At 44.3% G+C, this 24,047-nt stretch overlaps 1 protein-coding gene across 1 annotated transcript in view; it reads right to left on the minus strand.

The window, feature by feature from the left end:
• Positions 1-504: 504 nt before the first annotated feature.
• adgrg6 (adhesion G protein-coupled receptor G6) overlaps positions 505-24,047 on the minus strand; it is a 41,797-nt gene continuing 18,254 nt past the window's right edge. Inside the window, exon 8 of the mRNA XM_034698967.1 lies at positions 505-3,395. Coding sequence (XP_034554858.1) covers positions 3,184-3,395 — 212 coding nt within the window. The 3' untranslated portion in view covers positions 505-3,183. The remainder of the gene's footprint in view (positions 3,396-24,047) is intronic.

Genomic DNA, 24,047 nt, shown 5'->3' on the forward strand with positions numbered 1-24,047 from the left:
GTATCACTTTGTCCACAATGGGGCACCAAAATTGATATTAATCAAAAGTTCCTCACAGCAGCTTTAATAAAATGTTAAAATATTTTCCAAAATGTAAATTTGTCTCCAACTTTGCATAAGAGTTTCATCCTTTGTAAATCTGCCTTGCCCATCCCAGCCACCGTAGCCTCAGTTCATCCATGTTTCATTGAGTTAGTCTCACACAGAGTTCACCACCACACTGAGAACTGTGGAGTCTGGATGACCTTCAGACTCTTTAGGTGACAATAACATCATGCGTATTCTGCACAGTGTAAGAATTCCTCATGCTATCATAAAAACAAACCCATTATCAATTTCTGAATGAGTAAAAAAACTCTCCCTCACTGTCTCTGTATCTCCTCCATCACCAATAAACTTTGGCTGACACGCATCAGGGTGCAGCTTCAGTGGCCGCTGGCATCGCTCTGCTTTTTGTTATTCAGCCTCAAAACCACCAACCATCAACTCAGAGGAGAACTTTCATATTCTGAAGGAGAAAACAGTCAACTTTATTATTAGTGGAGCAACGCCTGTGAGCTCGTTCAGACAGGCAGCTGGACTCACACCGGACACGTGTCACAACACCTGACAAGACAAGCTGCTCTGCTCTCTGATTGAACAGCTCGAGTGGATCCAGAACATTTGTGAAGACATTTCAAAGTCGAGACATTTGCATGAAAACAATTTCTAGCTCTTTCATCCTGCCGCCCTCTCCTCCATTGTGTCGTGTCTCTCCGGGGTGAAAAGGACAGCAGACTGTGCGCCTACACAGCACGGCTAGCTCAGTATGTTGGGTTTGTATGTACAGTCCAAGTGACCCCTCCAGGACCCCTTGAAGGCGTGAACAAAAGCAACTCTTGAGGCACATCAGAACACTTTAGAATAAGGCACATAGAATAGATAGATCATCAATATTTACAGAAGATATGGCTCCACACACACACACATGCACAAACGGCCAGTTTAAACAAAGATCACAGTATTAAAACAACACCAAGACATAACAGCAACTAACAACTCCACTTCTTTGCCTTCCCACCTTGTGTTTATCCTTTCCTCCCTCCTCTGCTTCATTTCCTTTCCTCTCAGTCCCACAGTCGGGTCAGTCGGAACCGCATGGACCCGCTCTGACCAAAACCATGATCTCTGACACCCCGAGTATCAGACCCCCGATTTAAAACTATTAAGTTATAGCTTCAACACGTCGCATTAAAAGGCAGGTTTCTGTTGATTAGCAGACATTTTTATACAAAGCAAAGACAGTGCATTAAGAGGGAGGCTCTAGTTTCAATGACAGGACTCAGTACTGAGTAAGTCTCCTACAACAACTGTGGATTCTAACAACGCACTTAAAGACACAGTGACATATTAAAATAAGGCGCTACACAGATCCAGAATCAGAGTTCTAGAGGCTGTGAGTGGAACGGTTGGAATGATCCGGGCATTCTAGAACTACTGTTCTCCTTCAATAAGCCAGAAAGGTTCTAGAATGTTGGTCAGGGGTTTATGGAAGTCTGCTGAGTTCTGGAATGTTTTTTTTTTCAGGAGCTTTAAAAAATCCTGAAAAGGTCGCAGAATGTTCCTCAGAGACCTCCTGAAGTCTGGACCGTTCAGAAGCATGGTGGTCGGGGTGTTCCAGAACAAGGGAGGATCCAGAGAGTTTGTCAAAGACTTCCAGACACCTGTACGGTTCTAGAATGTTTGTCAGCGACTTCTTAAATCCTGGAGGGTTCTGGAATTTTTGCAATAGATGTCCAGACTCAAGAAGACTTCCAGACAGTGGAAGAGTTCCAGAGACGTAGAGGGTTCTGGAATGTTTGTCAGGGACTCCCTAAATCCTGGAGGGTTCTGGAATTTTTGCGATGGGTTTCCAGACTCCGGAAGACTTCCAGATAGTTGGTGAGTTCCAGAGATGTACAGGGTTCTGGAATGTTTGTCAGGGGCTCCTTAAATCCTGGAGGGTTCTGGAATTTTTGCAATGGGTTTCCAGAGACCTGAAGAATTCCAGACAATCTGTGTGTTTCAGAGACGTAGAGGGTTCCAGAATGTTTGTCAGGGACTCCTTAAATCCTGGAGAGTTCTAGAATTTTTGCGATGGAATTCTAGACTCCGGAAGAGTTCGAGGCAATTGGTGAGTTCCAGAGATGTGGAGGGTTCTGGAATGTTTGTCAGGGGCTCCTTAAATCCTGGAGAGTTCTAGAATTTTTGCGATGGAATTCTAGACTCCGGAAGACTTCCAGACAGTTGGTGAGTTCCAGAGATGTGGAGGGTTCTAGAATGTTTGTCAGGGACTCCTAAAATCCTGGAGGGTTCTGGAATTTTTGTAATGGGTTTCCAGACTCCTTGAGGGTTCCAGACACTTGGTGAATTTCAGAGACGTGGAGGGAGTTAGGGACTTCCAGAAGCATGAAGGGTTCTAAAAATGTTTTTTAGACTCTTACATGATCCTGATGTTGTCCATAATGTATCTTAGATGCTTCTAGAAGCCAGGAGGTTTCAGAATGTATGTCCGGATCTTCTGGGTGTTTAGCAGTTCTAGAGTCTTGGTTAGTCACTTCCAGAAGCCTGGGGGTTCTAGAATGTTGGTGAGGCACTTGAAAAAAAGCTAGTGAGTGGTAGTTAGTTTGTCAAGGTTCTGGAATGATGGTGAAGGACTTCCCGAGGCCGTGAGTAATCAAGAATCTTGGTCAGTCACTTCCAGAAGCTTGAGGGTTCTAGAATGTTGGTGAGGAACTTTTGAAAAGCTATCGAGGTCCAGAATGTGAAGTGAAGTTCGGTGATTTCCAAAGGCGTGAGGGTTCGAGAGCATTGGGGATGAAATTTAAGAAGCTCAGTAGGCTGTAGAATGTTTATCTGGTTCCTTTCAGATTTCTTAAAGTTCTAGAATGTTGGTAAGGAACTTTAAAAAGTCCAGTGAGCTCCAGAATGTTTGTAAGGGGCTTTCAGGAGTCTAGAGGGTTCCAGAATGTCAGTGAAGGACTTGTGGAATGTTGGTTAATGACTTCCAGAGATGATTAGAAAGTCAGAATACGGAGTCCCTTTTAGAGACCCAACAGAAGCCTCCTCCGTCTCTGAAGGTGCCGGGATGTGACAAACTTTTCTAGAACAATTTAGGCAACGTCTGAAACTCCATCAGATACCCCAGGAACTCGTCCCAGAACTCTAGAACCTCGTGCTGTGGGCGAAGCTGTCGGACATGATGATGTTCTTGTAGAAGTTGTCGGTGCGCGTGGAGCAGTAGTCCTTCACCTTGTCGATCATCTGGCTGACGGGGAGGATGGAGGACGAGGAAGACGAGGAGTTGGGCTCCACCACTGAGGAGGAAGGGGACGATGAGATGCACTTTGGGCTGATCGGACTGGAGAAACATTTATCTGTGATCAGGGAGAAAGAACAGACACAGAGGAGTCATGACTTTAGATTCACTCAGCACAAGGAAGTAGAAGTGTTACTACAGGTTTAAACACACGTCTACTGTTACAGTTTAATTAAGGGGGTATGTTTTAAGACCTGTTCCACACACTGACAATAAAGACACACAGCAAAGTTTAAATTAACATTCCAAGAAAGTAAATCTCAGAGAGGAATGTGAACCAGAGTGAAACTTTGAAAACAAGCAAATCTATTATTCCACACTGTAGTGTGAGTACATGAGTGTGTGTGTGTGTGTGTGTGTGTGTGTGTGTGTGTGTTAATCAGTATCCAGCTCCTACTGTTTAAAGCTAAACATTCACAGGTCTGACGTTCAGCCAAATATTACCTTCTTTAAAATGAGCTTTAAGTGAACACGCTCTGTGGATTTATGGTTTCATTGATGATTGATGAGCTTGATGTTTGTGCTTTGACTCATCATACCTCTTTTAATATTCATCACAATATCAAAACATGAGAGGCAGGCCGGTTTGAGCTGCCTGTTGGAACAACATGAGTCCTTTCTTGATACGAAGCTGTTCTCACGGTGAACTTTTCACACTTGAGAGCACGCCGCGTCTCTGATTATCTGACTTCACTTACTTCCTCCCACTGCGTCTACATGATTGGCTGATAAGCACTGTGTGTGATGTTTAACTATGAATGCATTGGTTGGTGACTTTCTGGGGCTGCTAACGGCCAAATTCCACCAGATCCGTATCCGGTCCGTCTCAGATCCGTCACAGCTCCGGATCTGATAGGTTTCTATTCTAGTCAATGTGTTAACTTCCACTGGATCCGCTCCGTTGCGTTCTGGTTGCGTCTTTGATCTGGCAGGTCAGAGTCCTCCGGATCAGATACGCAAGACCTTTATTGTTGTCATATTTTCCCACAGCTCTATGTTCCCACAGCCTTACTTTCCCACAGCCTTACTTTCCCACAGCCCTATGTTCCCACAGCCCTACGTTCCCACATCCCTGCGCTCCTACATTTCGGCATCTATAAGCTCTACGTTCCCACAGCCCTATGTTCCCACAGCTCAACGTTCCCACAGCTCTATGTTCCCACAACCCTATGTTCCCACAGCCCTATGTTCCCACAGCCCTATGTTCCCACAGCCCTATGTTCCCACAGCCCTATGTTCCCACAGCGTAGTTCCCAAAGCCCTATGTTCCCACATCCCTGCGTTCCTACATTTCGGCATCTATAAGCTCTTTGTTCCCACAGCCCTTTGTTCCCACAGCTCAACGTTCCCACAGCTCTATGTTCCCACAGCCCTATGTTCCCACAGCCCTATGTTCCCACAGCGTAGTTCCCACATCCCTATGTTCCCACATCCCTGCGTTCCCACATTTCGGCATCTATAAGCTCTATGTTCCCACAGCCCTTTGTTCCCACAGCCCTATGTTCCCACAGCCCTATGTTCCCACAGCTCAATGTTCCCACAGCTCTACGTTCCCCCAGCCCTACGTTCCCAAAGCCCTATGTTCCCACAGCTCTACGATCCCACATCCCTGCGTTCCCACATTTCGGCATCTATAAGCTCTATGTTCCCACAGCCCTTTGTTCCCACAGCCCTTTGTTCCCACATCCCTGCGTTCCTACATTTCGGCATCTATAAGCTCTATGTTCCCACAGCCCTATGTTCCCACAGCTCTACGTTCCCACAGCTCTACGTTCCCACAGCTCTATGTTCCCACAGCTCTACGATCCCACAGCTCTACGTTCCCACAGCTCTACGTTCCCACAGCGCTACGTTCCCACAGCTCTACGTTCCCACAGCCCTATGTTCCCACAGCCCTATGTTCCCACAGCCCTATGTTCCCACAGCTCTACGTTCCCACAGCTCTATGTTCCCAAAGCCCTTTGTTCCCACAGCCCTATGTTCCCACAGCCCTATGTTCCCACATCCCTGCGTTCCCACATTTCGGCATCTATAAGCTCTGGAGACTGCTCTGCTTCTTCATGTGACAGCTTTAGTGGCTGTGACGCAGCTAATTTTTGGTCTACTGGATCTTTTAGTGGTGAGTGTTTTTCTTGTCTGGTTGGTTTTATTTTCTTTCTTTCTCAAATCCCACAATAACAAAAAGTCAACAGATACTCGAGCCTGGTTAATGTCACAACAGCAGCCTCTTTCATAAAGACTGTTTCGTTTTCCACTCAGTGCACAGCTGATGGAGCGAGACATCTCTGCATGTTGTTATGTTTGGATGCTATGCGCTGCAGCTCTTCTCAGAGCTATCACCGTTAGCTTCTCTGGATGCATGCTTTGGTTGAATTGTAGTGACGGATTGGAAGCATATGGAAACATGCGTGATACACAATTAACATGCAGTGTCTGATGAGCCAGGCTTCCTGGGCAGCTTCACTTTTGTGGTGAGGCCTCCAATGAAAACACGGAGAACAGTTCCATGGAACACAAAAGCCGACATATTAAATAATCAAAGTTTGAATACAAATGTAGAAAAAAAACGAGTCCAGATGTTCTTAAAGGGAGCCAAAGATCTTCTCATTCATAATGATATTTCAGATTATTGTTCCATAATTTTTACATGTTCTGCAAAGTTTTGATGCACTGTGCAGCTAACGTTAGCCAAACTCAGAACAGACTTGACTCTGTAGTGGAAGTCACTGCATTAAAATCAGACATGACTCTGTAGTTGAAGTCACTGCATTAAACACAGACATGACTCTGTAGTGGAAGTCACTGCATTAAAAACAGACATGACTCTGTAGTGGAAGGTACTGCATTAAACACAGACATGACTCTGTAGTGGAAGTCACTGCATTAATAACAGACATGACTCTGTAGTGGAAGTCACTGCATTAAACACAGACATGACTGTAGTGGAAGTCACTGCATTAAGAACAGACATGACTCTGTAGTGGAAGTCACTGCATGAAAAACAGACATGACTGTAGTGGAAGTCACTGCATTAAAAACAGACATGACTCTGTAGTGGAAGTCACTGCATTAAACACAGACATGACTCTGTAGTGGAAGTCACTGCATTAATAACAGACATGACTCTGTAGTGGAAGTCACTGCATTAATAACAGACATGACTGTAGTGGAAGTCACTGCATGAAAAACAGACATGACTCTGTAGTGGAAGTCACTGCATTAAAAACAGACATGACTCTGTAGTGGAAGTCACTGCATTAAAAACAGACATGACTCTGTAGTGGAAGTCACTGCATTAAACACAGACATGACTCTGTAGTGGAAGTCACTGCATTAAACACAGACATGACTCTGTAGTGGAAGTCACTGCATTAAAAACAGACATGACTCTGTAGTGGAAGTCACTGCATTAGAAACAGACATGACTCTGTAGTGGAAGTCACTGCATTAAAAACAGGCATGACTCTGTAGTGGAAGTCACTGCATTAAAAACAGACATGACTCTGTAGTGGAAGTTACTGCATTAAAAACAGACATGACTCTGTAGTGGAAGTCACTGCATTAAAAACAGACATGACTGTAGTGGAAGTCACTGCATTAAAAACAGACATGACTCTGTAGTGGAAGTCACTGCATTAAAAACAGACATGACTCTGTAGTGGAAGTCGCTGCATTAAAAACAGACATGACTCTGTAGTGGAAGTCACTGCATTAGAAACAGACATGACTCTGTAGTGGAAGTCACTGCATTAAAAACAGACATGACTCTGTAGTGGAAGTCACTGCATGAAGTGGATTTCACCAGGATTAATAAATGTCAACTTCCTGAACTCTACATAATCTAAAGAAAAGAGGAATGTGCCCTGCGGACTTTCATTGGGTTCAGCTCAGGTGCACAAGACCAGCATTGTTCTGACCCGCTGAGCCTCAGAGGACGGGCACTTCAACATTAGCAACAACAACAATGATCCTCTTTAAGAGCTACTACTGTAGGGGCATCTGGAAAAGGACCTGTCTTCTGTTGACCATGATATTAAGAGTCCCTGTGGTCTTTTAGATCAATTTACAGTAATCTGTTGGAATTTGGACCGAGACCAGCAGCCATTAGAGTCTGGACCATCCCTGGTACCTCAGCCAGAGCATCCGAGCAGAACGTAGGTCATTTTTGTCAAATCAAGCGTATCAAAGTGCCATCCAAATGTTCTGCATTATTTTGTAAAGCAGGCAATCATGTAACTCGTCCGTTCAGCCAAAGTCTTCCTTGGCATGGAAACAGAGCTCTTTGTCATCTTTCTAGCGGTGCCTGAATAAACAAAAAGAAATCAAGTTGTCTTGCTTGGTTTGCTTCCATGATTCCCAGCCTCTCCTCCAAACGGTGTCCCTGTGAGCAACATGAAGTCACAAGGTCAAGATAGAGTTGCTTGCTGGCCCGGGCCACAGTCACGGCTTCTCTAATTTCCAGCATCCTGGACGGCCGCCGCTGCACGTTATGACAGCGCTGATTACACCTCTGGCTCCGCACAGGATGCTCGATGATCCTGTCCAATACATTTGACTTTCAAATTCCTGTTTTTGTTTCCGTATCTCCCCTGAGACGGAGGTATGTCTTTATGTTTTGCCCTCACGTACACTATATGGTGCATTTTAGGACAGGAAGAGAACTGCTGCCACAGGAGAGACCTTGGAACATCAGCTCGTGCAGAATGCAGAGATCCATCGGCCTGACACATCTGGAAACTTTACATTGAGATGCACATGCCGGTGCATTAATAACTCTGGGGGCTTGTTGACAGACTCAGGAGAGAGGATGAAGAAGAGGACGTCTGGGATTTCCTGTACGGGATCTACAGACTCTCTTCATTGGTAAACACACTTGATTGATGGTTCAGTTAATCTTCTAATTGACATTTATCAAATCATCACTTTATACCAATACTTTGTCAAATGGATGGACTGAGAAGGCGAAGAAAACAACATCGCCGTTTATCTCACTCTCACCTCTCTGACAGAGTTACAACTGAGAGCTTATGTTGACCTGATGGGTGTTTAAAGAGGGAACTGTTGCACTCACCACTGTCATCTCTCTTTCTCCATCTCCAGATGTCAGTCTAACATGAGTCTGGTTCTGCTCGAGGTCTCTACTTTTAAGAGTAGGCTTCAAACTTTCCTTTTTGATGAGGGTTATAGTTAGAGCTGGATCAGGCTTGGACCAGCTCTTAGTTATGCTGCTTTAGGCTTAGACTGACACACTGGGATCCTGTCTTCCTGTCCCATTAAAGTTACTAACCATAGACCTTCCTGGAGTCCCTGAGCTCCCTTGTCTCGTAGGTTCCTCTGGATCTCTGCTGTAGATTCCGTTTTTGGGGTCTGTCATTCATCCTTTCTTTCTTTCTTTCTTTCTTTCTTTCTTTCTTTCTTTCTTTCTTTCTTTCTTTCTTTAATCCCTTCTTTCTTTCTTTCTTTCTTTCTTTCTTTTCTTCTTACTTTCTCTCTTGTTCTTTCCATGTTTCTTCATCCTTTATGTCTTCTTTCTTTTCCCCCTTCATTCCTTCTTTCCTTTCTTTCTCTCTTTGTTCTTTTCATGTTTCTTCATCCTTTATGTCTCTTTTTCCTATCCTGTTCTTTCCTTCTGCCATTCCTTCACCATTTATTCTCCTCTTTTTCTTTCTTCTGGTCTCCCTCTCTTCTCTTGTTTCTTAGACCTTTCTGGAGTCCCTGAGCTCCCTTGTCTCGTAGGTTCCTCTGGATCTCTGCTGCTGTGGACGTGGTCCAGACTCCAGCTGCTACAACTACTACTATCCGTCTCCCCACTATCATCTCTCTCTCTCTTCATCTCCCTCTATCCCTCTCTCCAACACGGTCTGAGCAGATGTGTGTCTAACATGAGTCTGGTCCTGCTGGAGGTTTCTGCCTGTTAAAGGAAGTTTGTCCTTGCCTTGTCCTCCTTGTTAATAGTAGAACGTGGAGTACGGTCTAGACCTGCTCTGTTTGGAAAGAGTCTTTAGGTAACGTTTGTTGGGATGTGGTGCGATATAAATAAAGATAGATTTTTCAAAGTTGGTTAAACTTCTAGAAAGTTGAGTTGACTCTATGTTCTATTATTAACAAAGACCCAACATCAAGACCGGATCAGATCCAGTCCCATCTTCCAGACAGGACTCAGTCTGATCTCATCTTAATCCACCATGAGCAGAGCACTTTGCAGCATTTAGCAAGTTACAGTGGCAAGGACAAACTTCCTTTAACAGGCAGAAACCTCCAGCAGGACCAGACTCATGTTAGACACACATCTGCTGAGACCTCAGGGACTCCAGAAAGGTCTAAGAAAAGAGAGAAGAGAGGGAGACCAGAAGAAAGAAAAAGAGGAGAATAAATGGAGAAGGAATGATGGAAGGAAAGAAAAAACAAAGAAAGAAAGAAAAAGAGACAGCAGGAAGGATAGAGAGAAAGAAAGAAAGAGGGAGCACAGGAGACAGAGAGAGAGAGAGAGAGAGAGAGAGAGAGAGAGAGAGAGAGAGAGAGAGAGAGAGAGAGAGAGATAAAGAAAGAAAGAAAGAAAGGATGAATGACAGACTCAAAAAAGGAATCTCCAGCAGAGATCCAGAGGAACCTACGAGACAAGGGAGCTCAGGGACTCCAGAAAGGTCTATGGTTAGTAACTTTAATGGGACAGGAAGAGTTAAAGTGAGAGACAGGCAGAGAGAGGAGAGAGAGGGAAAGACAGGATCCCAGTGTGGCAGTCTAAGCCTATAGCAGCATAACTAAGACCTGGTCCAAGCCTGATCCAGCTCTAACTATAAGCTTTATCAAAAAGGAAAGTTTGAAGCCTACTCTTAAAAGTAGAGAGGGTGTCTGCCTCCCGGACCCTGACTGGTAGATGATTCCAAAGGAGAGGGGCCTGATAACTGAAGGCTCTACCTCCCATACTACTTTTCAGACAGGTTATACTTTACAGGTTGGTGCATCCCAAAGCTTTGTTGGGTGCACATGACTCTTACTACAGGTCAGTATCCTCCTTCTCCTCTCAGTCTACCTCAGACTGTCGACATAGCTCCGCCTCTCTCCCGGTGTGGCGGCCTCCTGTCCCCCTTCAGATTTAAAGGAAAACAACTGAGGGACAATTAGCCGAGGATCAAAGCTGTCCTCTGTCCTCACAGCGCTTTGCTCTCATTAGAGGTCCAAAACGAGCACGCTTGATCAAAGTGGCTCTCTGAAACTGAACCTGGGAGTCCTTCAGTCCTCACAAAGTCATACATACGTTAGACACACATCTGCTGAGACCGTGTTGGAGAGAGGGATAGAGGGATAGAGGAGAATAATACCCCTTTTCGACCGGGGCACTTACAGGGCCAGTTTGGAGCTGGTACTCAATTGGGAACCTGTTTTTTGTGTTTCGACTGTGAGTGAACCGGCCGGGAAAACCGGTTCCATAGCGGCTCCAACTCTTTGCTGGTCTAGAACCACAAACCGCTTACATCAGGGGAGAGGGGCGGGATTACCGTGATCAAAGACACAGACTCTGCTACATCTGGAACCTCCACAGCAATCGAGATGAGCATTTAAACAAAGACAAGACGACTTCATTGTTGGTGTTTTTGGTTCTTAAATCTAAATATTTCGTCTCAGTGAAAGAACAAACCGTCACATTAAATCCAATTACTCTGCTTAACGTCAGCAGTACAAGCTGTGCCCTTTGTTTGAATGGGAGTGGAGGTTGAAAGCCTCGGTAGAAGAGCTGCATGGAAAATTCGTTGCAGGCTTCTTGAGGAAGCATTAACATGGGACAGTAGTTGGATTTCACCAACATGAGGTCAAACTGTGAGCAGAAAATCAGGCTGAGCATTCTGCTGACAGCGTAACAGGCTCCTCAGACCGAGGTTACCCAATCAAGACTGGAACCGATCCTTCGTACAGCGTGGAATCATACTCACGCTGAGCTGAGGCGTATAATTCAATAAGTTTAACTTTGAGTATGAATGTTAAAACACTTCCCACTGTTCTCCTATTAGTGACTGTTGTAACTCTGTGAACAAGAGAAGCTGGGCCCTGTAATCTGAATACTTTCGTCTACTGTAAGGTCACGGTTTATTTGTGTTTCAGTAACGTCTCATTCTGCCAAACGCTGACAGAAATCTGCTTCACATCACGTCTAGAACTCGTCTGACGGAGATTAATGTGCTTTTAATTTTACACGACAGCTCGCCAAGAAAAACCTGCTTCACCTTTTTTAAAAGTCCAGACATGAAGAGTCCAGGGATTGAAATAAATGAGTGCATCAGAGACCAGGGAACACATCATGTCATGGATTATTCAAACCCTCAGATTCTGTAACCGTCTTTGTTTTCCAGATCAGAGGTCACGACTCCTCCAGGTTCAGATACAATGAGCTGTTGTAAAGAAAACACATGTTCCCAGTGGCTCTTTGTCTTTCATGAGCATTTCTTGGACCGTACGCCACGAGGAGGGAATTACTTGGCCGGATATTTAAACAATCTAAATACTTATACCATTATTTTTTATAATGAATTATGGATTGTTTCTTTGCAGTTTGACCTGAGCTGTGGGGACAAACCTGCAGGATCCCATCAACAGTCTTTTACTGCCTGTAAGATGCAGCCAGTCGCTTTTACAAACAGAGCAGGTCTAGACCACTCTATGTCAAATTATGAGCAGAGACCCAACACCAAGACAGGGTAAGATCACGGTAATCATCACCCGCCCCTCTCCCCTGACGTAAGCGGTTTGTGGTTCCAGACCAGCAAAGAGTTGGAGCTGCTATGGAACCGGTTTTCCCGGCCGGTTCACTCACAGTCGAAACACAAAAAAAAGGTTCCCAATTGAGTACCAGCTCCAAACTGGCCCTGTAACTGCCCCGGTCGAAAAGGGGTGTTATTCTCCTCTATCCCTCTATCCCTCTCTCCAACACGGTCTCAGCAGATGTGTGTCTAACATGAGTCTGGTCCTGCTGGAGGTTTCTGCCTGTTAAAGGAAGTTTGTCCTTGCCACTGTAACTTGCTAAATGCTGCAAAGTGCTCTGCTCATGGTGGATTAAGATGAGATCAGACTGAGTCCTGTCTGGAAGATGGGACTGGATCTGATCCGGTCTTGATGTTGGGTCTTTGTTAATAATAGAACATAGAGTCAACTCAACTTTCTAGAAGTTTAACCAACTTTGAAAAATCTATCTTTATTTATATCACACCACATCCCAACAAACGTTACCTAAAGACTCTTTCCAAACAGGGCAGGTCTAGACCGTACTCTATGTTCTATCATTAACAAGGAGGACAAGGCAAGGACAAACTTCCTTTAACAGGCAGAAACCTCGAGCAGGACCAGACTCATGTTAGACACACATCTGCTGAGACCGTGTTGGAGAGAGGGATAGAGGGATAGAGGAGAATAAGAGAGGGAGAGGGAGCGGTGATAGTGATGAGACGAGTAGTAGTGGCTACGTCCGTATTAGCTGGAGTCTGGAACGTCCACAGCAGGAGGAACCTACGAGACAAGGGAGCTCAGGGACTCCAGAAAGGTCTATGGTTAGAAACTTTAATGGGACAGGGAGAGTTAAAGTAAGTGATGAGGGGGTTGGGAGTAAGGGAGTGAGATAGGATCCAAGTGTGTCAGTGCGCCAAATCACAACAAACATTATCTCAAGACGCTTTTACAAACAGACCAGGTCTAGACCACTCTATGTCAAATTATGAACAGAGACCCAAAACCAAGACAGGATCAGACTCAGTCTGACCCCACCTTAATCCACCATGAGCATTGCACCTCACAGTATTTAGCTAGTTACAGTGGTGAGGACAAACTTCCTTTAACAGGCAGAAACCTCCAGCAGGACCAGACTCATGTTAGACAGCCTTCATGCCTCGACTGAGTTGGGTCTGGAAAGAGGGATAGAGGGGAGTAAGAGAGAGAGGTGATAGTGATGAGACGAGTCGTAGAAGCTGTTGCCACTGGAGTCCAGCACGTCCGTATCAGGAGGACGTCTACGGCAGCTCAGAGGAATCTACGAGACAATGGGGCTCAGGGACTCCAGAAAGGTCTATGGTTAGTAACTTTAATGGGACAGGCAGAGTTAAAGTAAGTGATGAGGGGGTTGGGAGGAAGGGGGTGAGCTAGGATCCCAGTGTGTCAGTGCGCCAGTTCCCCCGGCAGTCTAGGCCTATAGCAGCATAACTAAGACCTGGTCCAAGCCTGATCCAGCTCTAACTATAAGCTTTATCAAAAAGGAAAGTTTGAAGCCTACTCTTAAAAGTGGAGAGGGTGTCTGCCTCCCGGACCCTGACTGGTAGATGATTCCAAAGGAGAGGGGCCTGGTAACTATGAATGCAGCGCTTTAAGAGGGACAGAATGAGAGCCAGTTTTCCTCTTGTTCACTTAGTAGAGATGTATCAAGTAAATCATTTGTATTAGGATCTACATTTCTACATTGGAGCCAGGCCAGTGTTGGATATCCTTGTGTATCCAAAACTGTAAAGACATGACAGTTTGGGTTAATTTGACTTTACTCTCTTGCAAAAACAGACAAGTAACCCGGGACTTCCATCAGATCCATGCCAGGTCCGTTTCCGATCCACTGCGGTCCAGGTCCGTGCTCTCTCGTTCGTCAACACTCACCAGCTGTGTTTTCAGACCACAACACAGAGCAGGACCGCCGGACAACTGGAGTCATGTTACCGAGGTTTTCCCCACGGTAATCACTGAATCAAGGATTCTCCTCCTCCTCCTCTCCTCATCCATGTTGTCTTTCTGGTCCTCTGAAAACCTCTGACCTGTTGACTCCAGGCCTGGCTCCACTCATCATGACTTTGGTTTGTTGTTGTAGTTAAGTGAAATACGATCTGGTGATCCCCTCACTCGTGAACAAGACCCCGAGATACTTGAACTCCTCCGCCTGGGACAAAGACTCCCCTCCGACCCGGAGAGGGCAGGCCACCCTTTTCCGACTGAGCACCATGGCCTCGGACTTGGAGGTGCTGACCCCCATCCCCGCTGCTTCACACTCAGCTGCAAACCGTCCCAGCGCGAGCTGGAGGTCACCGCTCGATGGAGCCAATAGGACGACATCATCTGCAAAGAGCAGAGACGGGCACTGTACCGGTCTGTCGTGGTGAAGAGAGAGCTGAGCCAGAAGGCAAAGCTCTCAACTTACCGGTCAATCTACGTTCCGACCCTCACCTATGGTCACGAGCTGTGGGTAGTGACCGAAAGAACGAGATCGCGAATACAAGCGGCCGAAATGAGCTTTCTCCGCAGGGTGTCTGGGCTCAGCCTTAGAGATAGGGTTAGGAGCTCAGACATCCGGGAGAGGCTCAAAGTAGAGCCGCTGCTCCTCCGGATCGAGAGGAGCCAGATGAGGTGGTTCGGGCATCTGGTTAGGATGCCTCCCGGGCGTCTCCCTGGGGAGGTGTTTCGGGCATGTCCGACTGGGAGGAGGCCACGGGGAAGGCCCAGGACACGCTGGCGAGACTATGTCTCTCAGCTGGCCTGGGAGCGCCTCGGTATCCTCCCAGAAGAGCTGGTGGAAGTGGCCGGGGAGAGGAGTGTCTGGGCTTCCCTGCTGAGACTGCTGCCCCCGAGACCCGGTCCCGGATAAGCGGAAGAAGATGGATGGATGGATGGACGATCTGGTGATAACACAGAGTGTTTTATTCTGAAAATTAACCAGATGCTTTCATTTTGTTTTGGTGAAACCTGACTTCCTGTCCCGCTCCATCTGCTCTGTTGAGATTGATGCGTCATGCGGCTCTGACCTGCCAGATCAGAGATGGAGTGGATCCAGTGGAAGTTAACATATTGACTAGAATATCAGATCCAGTGCTGTGACAGATTGCAGACGGACTGGAAATGAATCTAGTGGAATTTGGCCGTAAGTGCCATGGAACACTGTATTGATGTGCCATCCTGGAGGAGTTGATCTGCCTGTATGAACTCTGTAGGGTCCAGGTATCGCCTCATGCTAACAGTAGTGACACTGACCCTTTGCCAAATGCAAAACCAGTGAAAAACAGTCAGAAAAGATGACCTCTTTCGTGCACCTGTTGTTCATTCCATTAACACCAAAGCAGCTGAAACTGATTAACAACCCCTCTGCTACTTAACTGACCAGATCAACATGTCAGAAGATTAATTGACTTGATGCTACACTCTGATTAAGAGTGTTCCTTGCATTTTTTTCAGCAGTGTATTTTAGGTGCTTTCATGAATCAACAAGAGAAACTGGAATATGAGGAGGACAGGAAAGGGACCTGGCAGCCGGTAGATATTCTCAGTATGCCAAGAAAGTGCAGTGACTCACAGATATCATCATCTGTGCTGTGTAATCATTCAAAACTACATATTCCCTCGCTGACACGCGTTTCTTTCAAAGTCAAACAAATACAGAAATAGAAAACAAAACATTAAAGTCTTAAAACGAAAAGCAACCCTGTAATTTTGGGAACATTATCAGCTCCCCACAGCTCTCTAAAAGTCCCTCCAACTCTGAACAAAACCAATCCAATCTGATTTTAGTTACCACAAGTCATAAGTCCTCTTTTGGGTCTAGCTAGCTGGCCAAGTACTCCCTGCTAACAAGCATCAGACCAGTCCGACCAGCTAACTTCTCTTCCAGGACAAATACAAGATGTAAAACTGATCCGGATCAAAACCCACTACGACTTCAAAACTAACAGACCCCCCTCTGTAACAATAGCAGTACAAAGTTATAGACTGTAATTTGTTATAACTCATGGGCCAATTTGGACCCGTCTGCTGCACTGAGAGACTGAGACTACGTGGGCGTCCAGTGTTTGAGGTCAGGTGACACGTTAGAAGGATTCAGAGAGACTGTGGTTAGAGTCCGAAATGCAACAAACAAACCAACAAAAACATCAAGTAAAGTAACCAAGCAGCGTTTATGGCCTGAACTCACCCCGACAGACCGCTTCACTTTTACACAGTGTTAGAAAACAGACCTCAGAATATGTGCTCACGTAACTGGAAACAGACGTCAAAGGGAACCACGAAACGGACCTAACAACGTCTCGGACAGTCAGATAGCAGACCTCAAATGAAACAACAAAGGGTGCCTTAAGACACACGCTTAAAGAGTACCTTGAAATAGACTTGAAGGTTACACAGAAGTAGACTCTTAAGAGGCGAGGGAAACAGACCTGAAAACACAGGGTACCCAGGAACAGACACTACAAGATACAAGATACCTTCAATCTGTTGTTTGAGGACAGCTGGAAACAGATGAAAAGGTTTAAATGAGAGTCTAAAAGGTACCTTATAAAGACTTAACTAGGGTAACTCAAAACAGACGTGATATCAGGAGAAAACAGACCTCTAAACAGAGATCACAGGGTCCTTAAAAAACAAGCTAAGGGTACCTTGACTAAGCTTAAGTTCAAGTGTAGCTTGAAACAGACCTCAATGCTTTTCTTGAAAAAAATAATCTGTAGGGAACCTTAATATGGACAATACAAACAATGTCTGAGACTGGATGATGGTAGACTTCAAACCAGACACAAAGGGTACCTTGAAACACACTTTACAGGGTACCTTAAAACAGACATGCTGTCAGGAAAAACAGACCTCAAAACAGAGATCACAGGATCCTTAAGAAGCAAGCTAAAGGTACCTTAAAGACTCAAGAGACACTAACCAAATGGATAACAAGGGTACCTCAAAACGGTCACTAAAAACAGCTGTGAATCAGATGCTAACTTCAGGGATGTCTTTAAGACTACAGTGAAACAGGTGCCAAATCATACAATGAAAAACCCCTCACTGGGTTCATTAAGAGGTACAGTTAACAGAAGCAAAAGTCACCTTGAAACACACACTTAGGGTACCTTGAACTAGATCTCAAGAGTTTTCTTTAAAAAGCCTCTGGAGGGAACCTTAATACAGACCAAATAATATCTTAGATTGCATGACAATAGACTTAAAAACATAAAAAGATACCTTAAAACACATGGTACAGGGTACCCTAAAACAGACATGCTGTCAGGAAAAAACAGACCTCTAAACAGAGATCACAGGGTCCTTAAAAAACAATCTAAGGGTACCTTGACTAAGCTTAAGTTCAAGTGTAGCTTGAAACAGACCTCAGTGCTTTTCTTGAAAAAAAGAATCTGAAGGGAACCTTAATACGGACAATACAAACAATGTCTGAGACTGGATGATGATAGACTTCAAACCAGACACAAAGAGTACCTTGAAACACACTTTACAGGGTACCTTAAAACAGACATGCTGTCAGGAAAAAACAGACCTCAAAACAGAGATTACAGGGTCCTTTAAAAAGCAAGCTAAAGGTACCTTAAAGACTCAAGAGACACTAACCAAATGGATAACAAGGGTACCTCAAAACGGTCGCTAAAAAAAGCTGAGAATCAGATGGTAACTTCAGGGATGTCTTTAAGACTACAGTGAAACAGGTGCCAAATCAATCAATGAAAATACCCCTCACTGGGTTCATTAAGAGGTACAATTAACAGAAGCAAAAGTCACCTTGAAACACACACTTAAGGGTACCTTGAACTAGACCTCAAGAGTTTTCTTTAAAAAGCCTCTGAAGGGAACGTTAATACAGACCAAATAATATCTTAGACTGCATGACAATAGACTTAAAACAGAAAAAGATACCTTAAAACACACGGTACAGGGTACCCTAAAACAGACATGCTGTCAGGAAAAAACAGACCTCAAAACAGAGATCACATGGTCCTTAAAAAACAAGCTAAGGGTACCTTGACTAAGCTTAAGTTCAAGTGTAGCTTGAAACAGACCTCAATGCTTTTCTTGAAAAAAAGAATCTGTAGGGAACCTTAATATGGACAATACGAACAATGTCTGAGACTGGATGATGATAGACTTCAAACCAGACACAAAGGGTACCTTGAAACACACTTTACAGGGTACCTTAAAACAGACATGCTGTCAGGAAAAAAACAGACCTCAAAACAGAGACTACAGGGTCCTTAAAAAACAAGCTAAAGGTACCTTAAAGACTCAAGAGACACTAACCAAATGGATAACAAGGGTACCTCAAAACGGTCGCTAAAAACAGCTGTGAATCAGATGCTAACTTCATGGATGTCTTTAAGACTACAGTGAAACAGGTGCCAAAGCATACAATGAGAATACCCCTCACTGGGTTCATTAAGAGGTACAATTAACAGAAGCAAAAGTCACCTTGAAACACACACTTAAGGGTACCTTGAACTAGACCTCAAGAGTTTTCTTTAAAAAGCCTCTGAGGGGAACCTTAATACAGACCAAATAATATCTTAGACTGCATGACAATAGACTTAAAAACAGAAAAAGATACCTTAAAACACACGGTACAGGGTACCCTAAAACAGATATGCTGTCAGGAAAAAACAGACCTCTAAACAGAGATTACAGGGTCCTTAAAAAACAAGCTAAGGGTACCTTGACTAAGCTTAAGTTCAAGTGTAGCTTGAAACAGACCTCAATGCTTTTCTTGAAAAAAAGAATCTGTAGGGAACCTTAATACGGACAATACGAACAATGTCTGAGACTGGATGATGATAGACTTCAAACCAGACACAAAGGGTACCTTGAAACACACTTTACAGGGTACCTTAAAACAGACATGCTGTCAGGAAAAAACAGACCTCTAAACAAAGATCACAGGGTCCTTAAAAAACAAGATAAGGGTACCTTGAATCAAACTGCAAAGGGCAAACAGATCAAGGCTTCATAATCACTCAAACGTAAATGTGTCGGACAGAAGAAAGAGACTTCTCAAGAGACAGTGACCAAAATGGATAGTAAGGGTACCTCAAAACAGCTGCAAATCAGATGGCAAAAAAAACCCTCACTGGATTCAATAGGAGGTACTATTAACAGAGTCAAAAGGGTAGCTTAAAACACACACTTAAGAGTACCTTGAAACAGACCTCAATAGTTTTCTTAGGAAAGACACCGAAGGGAACCTTAATACGGACCAAACAACGTCTAAGACTGGATAATAGACTTCATAACAGACACAAAGTATACCTCAAAACACACCATACAGGGTACCTTAAAACAGACTTTAATGGTTGCATATAAGAGAGGAATGATACCTAAACAGACACTGAAGGGTAGAGAGAGTTTAGTGTGCCTTGAAACAGACACTCAAGGTACCTCCAAACAGATTCTTAGGGATACCTTAAAACAGACATAGAGGCCACACAAAGCAAGGTATTAAATGTTAAAGGAGCCGTTTTGGAAAGTAAGGGATGATACTTAAAACAAACACTGAGGGGTAGAGAGAGCAAAGGATGCCTGGAAACAGACACTTAAGGTGCTTCAAAACAGATGAATGGGGGTACCTTAAAACCAAATATTATGAAAACAATGGAAATTAAGATTTGTACGAATATCTAAAGGTACATTAAATGTTGTATGGTACCTTAAAACCTAACGACTTAACAATATGCTACACAGTATGATAGGGTTGCTTAAAACAACACGCTAAAGGGTAGCTTGAAACAGACTATTAATGGCATAGAGGACTGAATAGTAATCATTCTGGCACACATAAATATGTTGGATGGAAAGACTTCACAAGAGACTTTCATCCAAATGGATGGATGAGGGTTCCCTGACACAGTCCCTAAAGACTACTTTGAAGTAGACATTAAAAAACTATGAAACCAATAAAAGGTACATCAAAACGAAGGTCTAAGTGTACCTTGACACAGACATTTAAGTGCTCCATGAGACAAAGCAGGAAGAAAACTGATCCTGATTTAAGCCTTTAAGGTAACCTTGACACAGACTTCACAGGGTGCACTGGAATAAGGATTTAGGATGCTCCCTTTTAGAATTCTGCATAAATTACAATGAATAACTAATATGAATCAGTACGGGTTTGTAACTTGGCGAACATCTCAGGGAGTTTGGTAGAATAAGAGAAACAGCACGACTCCAGGTGAGAAGGTGAAAGGTTAAAAACATGCTGATAGTTAGGAAGATGAGGGATTCATCCCGTCCACAGACGCTTAGCTTTACAACAAGCTTTGAACTGACTGATAAACGACTGAAGATCTGAAAGTCTGTGAGAGAGGAAGATGACAGCGGTTGGTCTGTCATGCTTGGAAGAAAATCAGGTACAAGCTGAGTTCAGACTTCACTCCAGAGTCTGAATGCTGGAGGTTTCCTATCACTCAAATCTGTCTGCTGGTTTAGCCAAAGGTTTCTCTGAATGAGGCGTCCGGTATTTACTGAGGTGCTTGTGAAGTGCACTTTGTCTGAGTTCCAGAGGCGCTGTGTGATGAATGAGAAATAAAGTGAGCAGGGAGGATAAGAGAGTCTGTTTCTGATGGATTGACTTTGTCTTGATAAGATAACAGGATGGATGCTGAGGAGTTACTACACAGGAGGCAGAACTTCTTAGAAAAGCTTCAATTTTAAACTGTCGTGGTGTCATTTGGAGATAAAGAAACACAGTCCAGGAATGTGAAAGCTTATCTGGCATTAGCTTGTTTTCCTGTTAAGAGCATTTATCAGGGCTGTGTGGGCGTGGCAACGAACTGAAGCATCTGAAAGTTATTCATTTCAAATAGTCTCTGAGCGCTGAGTTACAAAATATATCATTCAGTATTTTTACTACTACAGAGTCTCCACGATCAGGCATCAGGAAAGTGTAACCAAGGACTTCCACCAGATCTGTATCCGGTCAGTCAACACCCACCGTTTGAGTTTTCAGAACGCAGCACGGAGCAGGACGTCTGGACAGCTGGAGTCATTAGTGATGTGTCATGATCAAAAGCTGCGGCTCTGAGAGTCGATGCTTTATGGTGAATCAGAAGAGCCGGCTCACAAAGAGAGAGAGCCGACTCCCAGTTTGTTCCTTTCCCTGCTTAGCTCTCTCAGTGCTCAGCCCCAGCTCTGCTCACAGCAGAACTTTGTTTTGATTGGTCAGCATGGCGGCCATGCGGCCAATCACATGTGAGGATATAGGATACAGGTGATGGAGGGGAGGCTGTGTGTCGTGGTTTCATCTGTTCCTTCAGAGAGGGTTAGGGTTCTTCTCCAAGACCGGGCAAATACTCACTGAGAGGAGAAATCAGATCAGACCATCCAAGCTGAGGGATCTGATTTTACTCAATGCCAACCTGAGGACATTATTAATGTTTGCTTCAGTTTGGTTCTGGTTCTGGTTCTGTTTGCTTGAGTTTGGTTCTGTATCGGTTCTGTATCGGTTCTGTATCAGTTCTGGTTCTGTTTGCTTGAGTTTGGTTCTGGTTCTGGTTCTGGTTCGGTTCTGGTTCTGTTTGCTTGAGTTTGGTTCTGGTTCGGCTCTGGTTCTGTTTGCTTGAGTTCGGTTCTGGATCGGTTCTGGATCGGTTCTGGATCTGTTTGCTTGAGTTTGGTTCTAGTTCGGTTCTGGTTCGGTTCTGGTTCGGTTCTGGTTCAGTTCTGGTTCGGTTTGCTTGAGTTTGGTTCTGGTTCGGTTCTGGTTCTGTTTGCTTGAGTTTGGTTCTGGTTCTGTTTGCTTGACTTGGTTCTGGTTCTGTTTGCTTGAGTTTGGTTCTGGTTCTGTTTGCTTGAGTTCGAGTCTGGTTCTGTTTGCTTGAGTTTGAGTCTGGTTCTTACCCTAACCCTAACCCTAACCCTAACCCAACCCTAACCCTAACCCTAACCCTAACCCTAATCCTAACCCTAACCCTAACCCTAATCCTAATCCTAACCCTAACCCAAACCTAACCCTAATCCTAACCCTAACCCTAACCCTAACCCTAATCCTAATCCTAACCCAAACCTAACCCTAATCCTAACCCAACCCTAACCCTAACCCTAACCCTAACCCTAACCCTAACCCTAATCATAACCCTATTATTATTATTATTATTATTATTATTATTATTATGGGGTATATTCTCTTCTGATAAACTGGGTCACATTTCCTTCCAGGGGGTCTTAGTGAGACTTTCCCAAGCTCCTAACCGACAGTGTAATTTCAGGAACTCAGTTGCAGAAAGTTTGAAGCTTTCCAAAAACATTTCCGTCTCCAGAAAGAGCAAAGCAATATTTATGAACTGTCAGCCCCCCGCGGTGAGAGCAGTTCATGACGCCCATCTCCAGAATCAATGACATGTTCATTACAGTTATGGGAACATGCCACTCGGCTCTGCAGTAGGTTGTGTTTTCATACTCTCTTTGGGTAATGTATTGTCAGTAAAGCTGTATGAGGCTGGAGCTACACAAACCGATCCTTGGACGTATGATAACTTTGCTTTAGTTTAACAACAGCATTAAACAAGATAACAGATATGAACCAGATGTCCAGGAGCCACGGGATCACACAGCAGACTCCCCATCCACTCACCAATGAATGAGAGCTGTGTTTGTTTTGGCCTCTTTTTAAAAGTCATTGCCAAATAAATAAAATATTATGAGATAAAACAACGCTCGTTAAATCCTCCTGTCGTCAGCTAACATGCATCAGCAGTTTTTAAGGCTCTCTCAACAGCACTGACCAGCAGCCGCAGCAGCAGCAGCAGCAGCACCACCAGGCCCTGTCTGAAGCTCTGCAGAGTGAACACAAGATAAGTGTGTTTATACTATTACACCCAAAGTTCAACCACAAGTTTGTTTGCAGTGCAGAAAAGTGAGCATAACCATCGTGAAGTAATAAAAAACTGAAATATGGAAAGTGGCAAGTGTGTGCATTCCTGTGGGCCTGGAACACACACGCAAAAAACATACATGCATCACGACACCGATACAGAGAAAATGCAAGACCCTCAGGTATGTGTGTGGTCCACAAACAGCCTGCCTCAGAAACCACACGGAGAGATTTACAGCAACTCTCCCTGACATCAGTGACGGAGCGGATTCCCAGAAGCCTCTGTGGCGACGGGGATTAGTTAACTGTCTTATTGACTCTACATGAAGCACATGTTGACGCTCAACACGCCACGAGGAACGTTAATCTAACAGGTATCTACTTTCACTCACAGATAACCACGAGTGCTTCATGCAAGGGTTGAACTCTGGGGTTATGGAGTTCAACTTTTGAGGGAGTGAGAAAAAGAAGAGTCCTTCAAAGTTTAACAGACATATAACAGAAATCTGAAAGGTAAGAGATTGTGGAAAAATACAGGAAACATAGCATCTGTTTCCAGGTTTGCTAAGGTCTCCAGATCAAGCTAATACTTCACTCTGAAGACAACTTAAAGAGTCTGTCTTGAAGAACCTTTAGACACCTGTGCAAAGATACTTTTTGGCACACGTTTCAAAATCCTTAAAGCCTCTGGAAACGTACATGGAATATTTAAAATTCACATAGAATTTCAAAATGTAATGTGTAATCAAGCTTCAACAAAAATCTGAGTGAAAATAAACATCCACAACTCTGAAAAAACTCTGTTCAAAATCAGCTTATTTTACAGGTCAGAGCATTTCTTAGGACTGTGTGGGCGTGGCATAACTCTTTGATTGACAGGTCAAGAGAGAGTTCACAGCCTCCATGTTTGAGCCGCCTGACTCTGAATCTAAAGACATAAATACTCCAGAGTCTGAATCAATTCAAATGGTCTCTGAGTGCTGAGTCACAAAATACTTCAGAATCCTGGGCTGAAGTGTAGTATGTGCACGCAGAGGAGCTCGGCTCCGGGTGTCCAGATGTAGTGAGCGGTTCCCTTGAAGCAGCTGTTGGGAACGAATGAACGAATCAGGACAGACCCCAATGAGC

The sequence above is a fragment of the Notolabrus celidotus genome, chromosome 13, assembly GCF_009762535.1.
Source record: "Notolabrus celidotus isolate fNotCel1 chromosome 13, fNotCel1.pri, whole genome shotgun sequence".
Classification (NCBI taxonomy): Eukaryota; Metazoa; Chordata; class Actinopteri; order Labriformes; family Labridae; genus Notolabrus; species Notolabrus celidotus.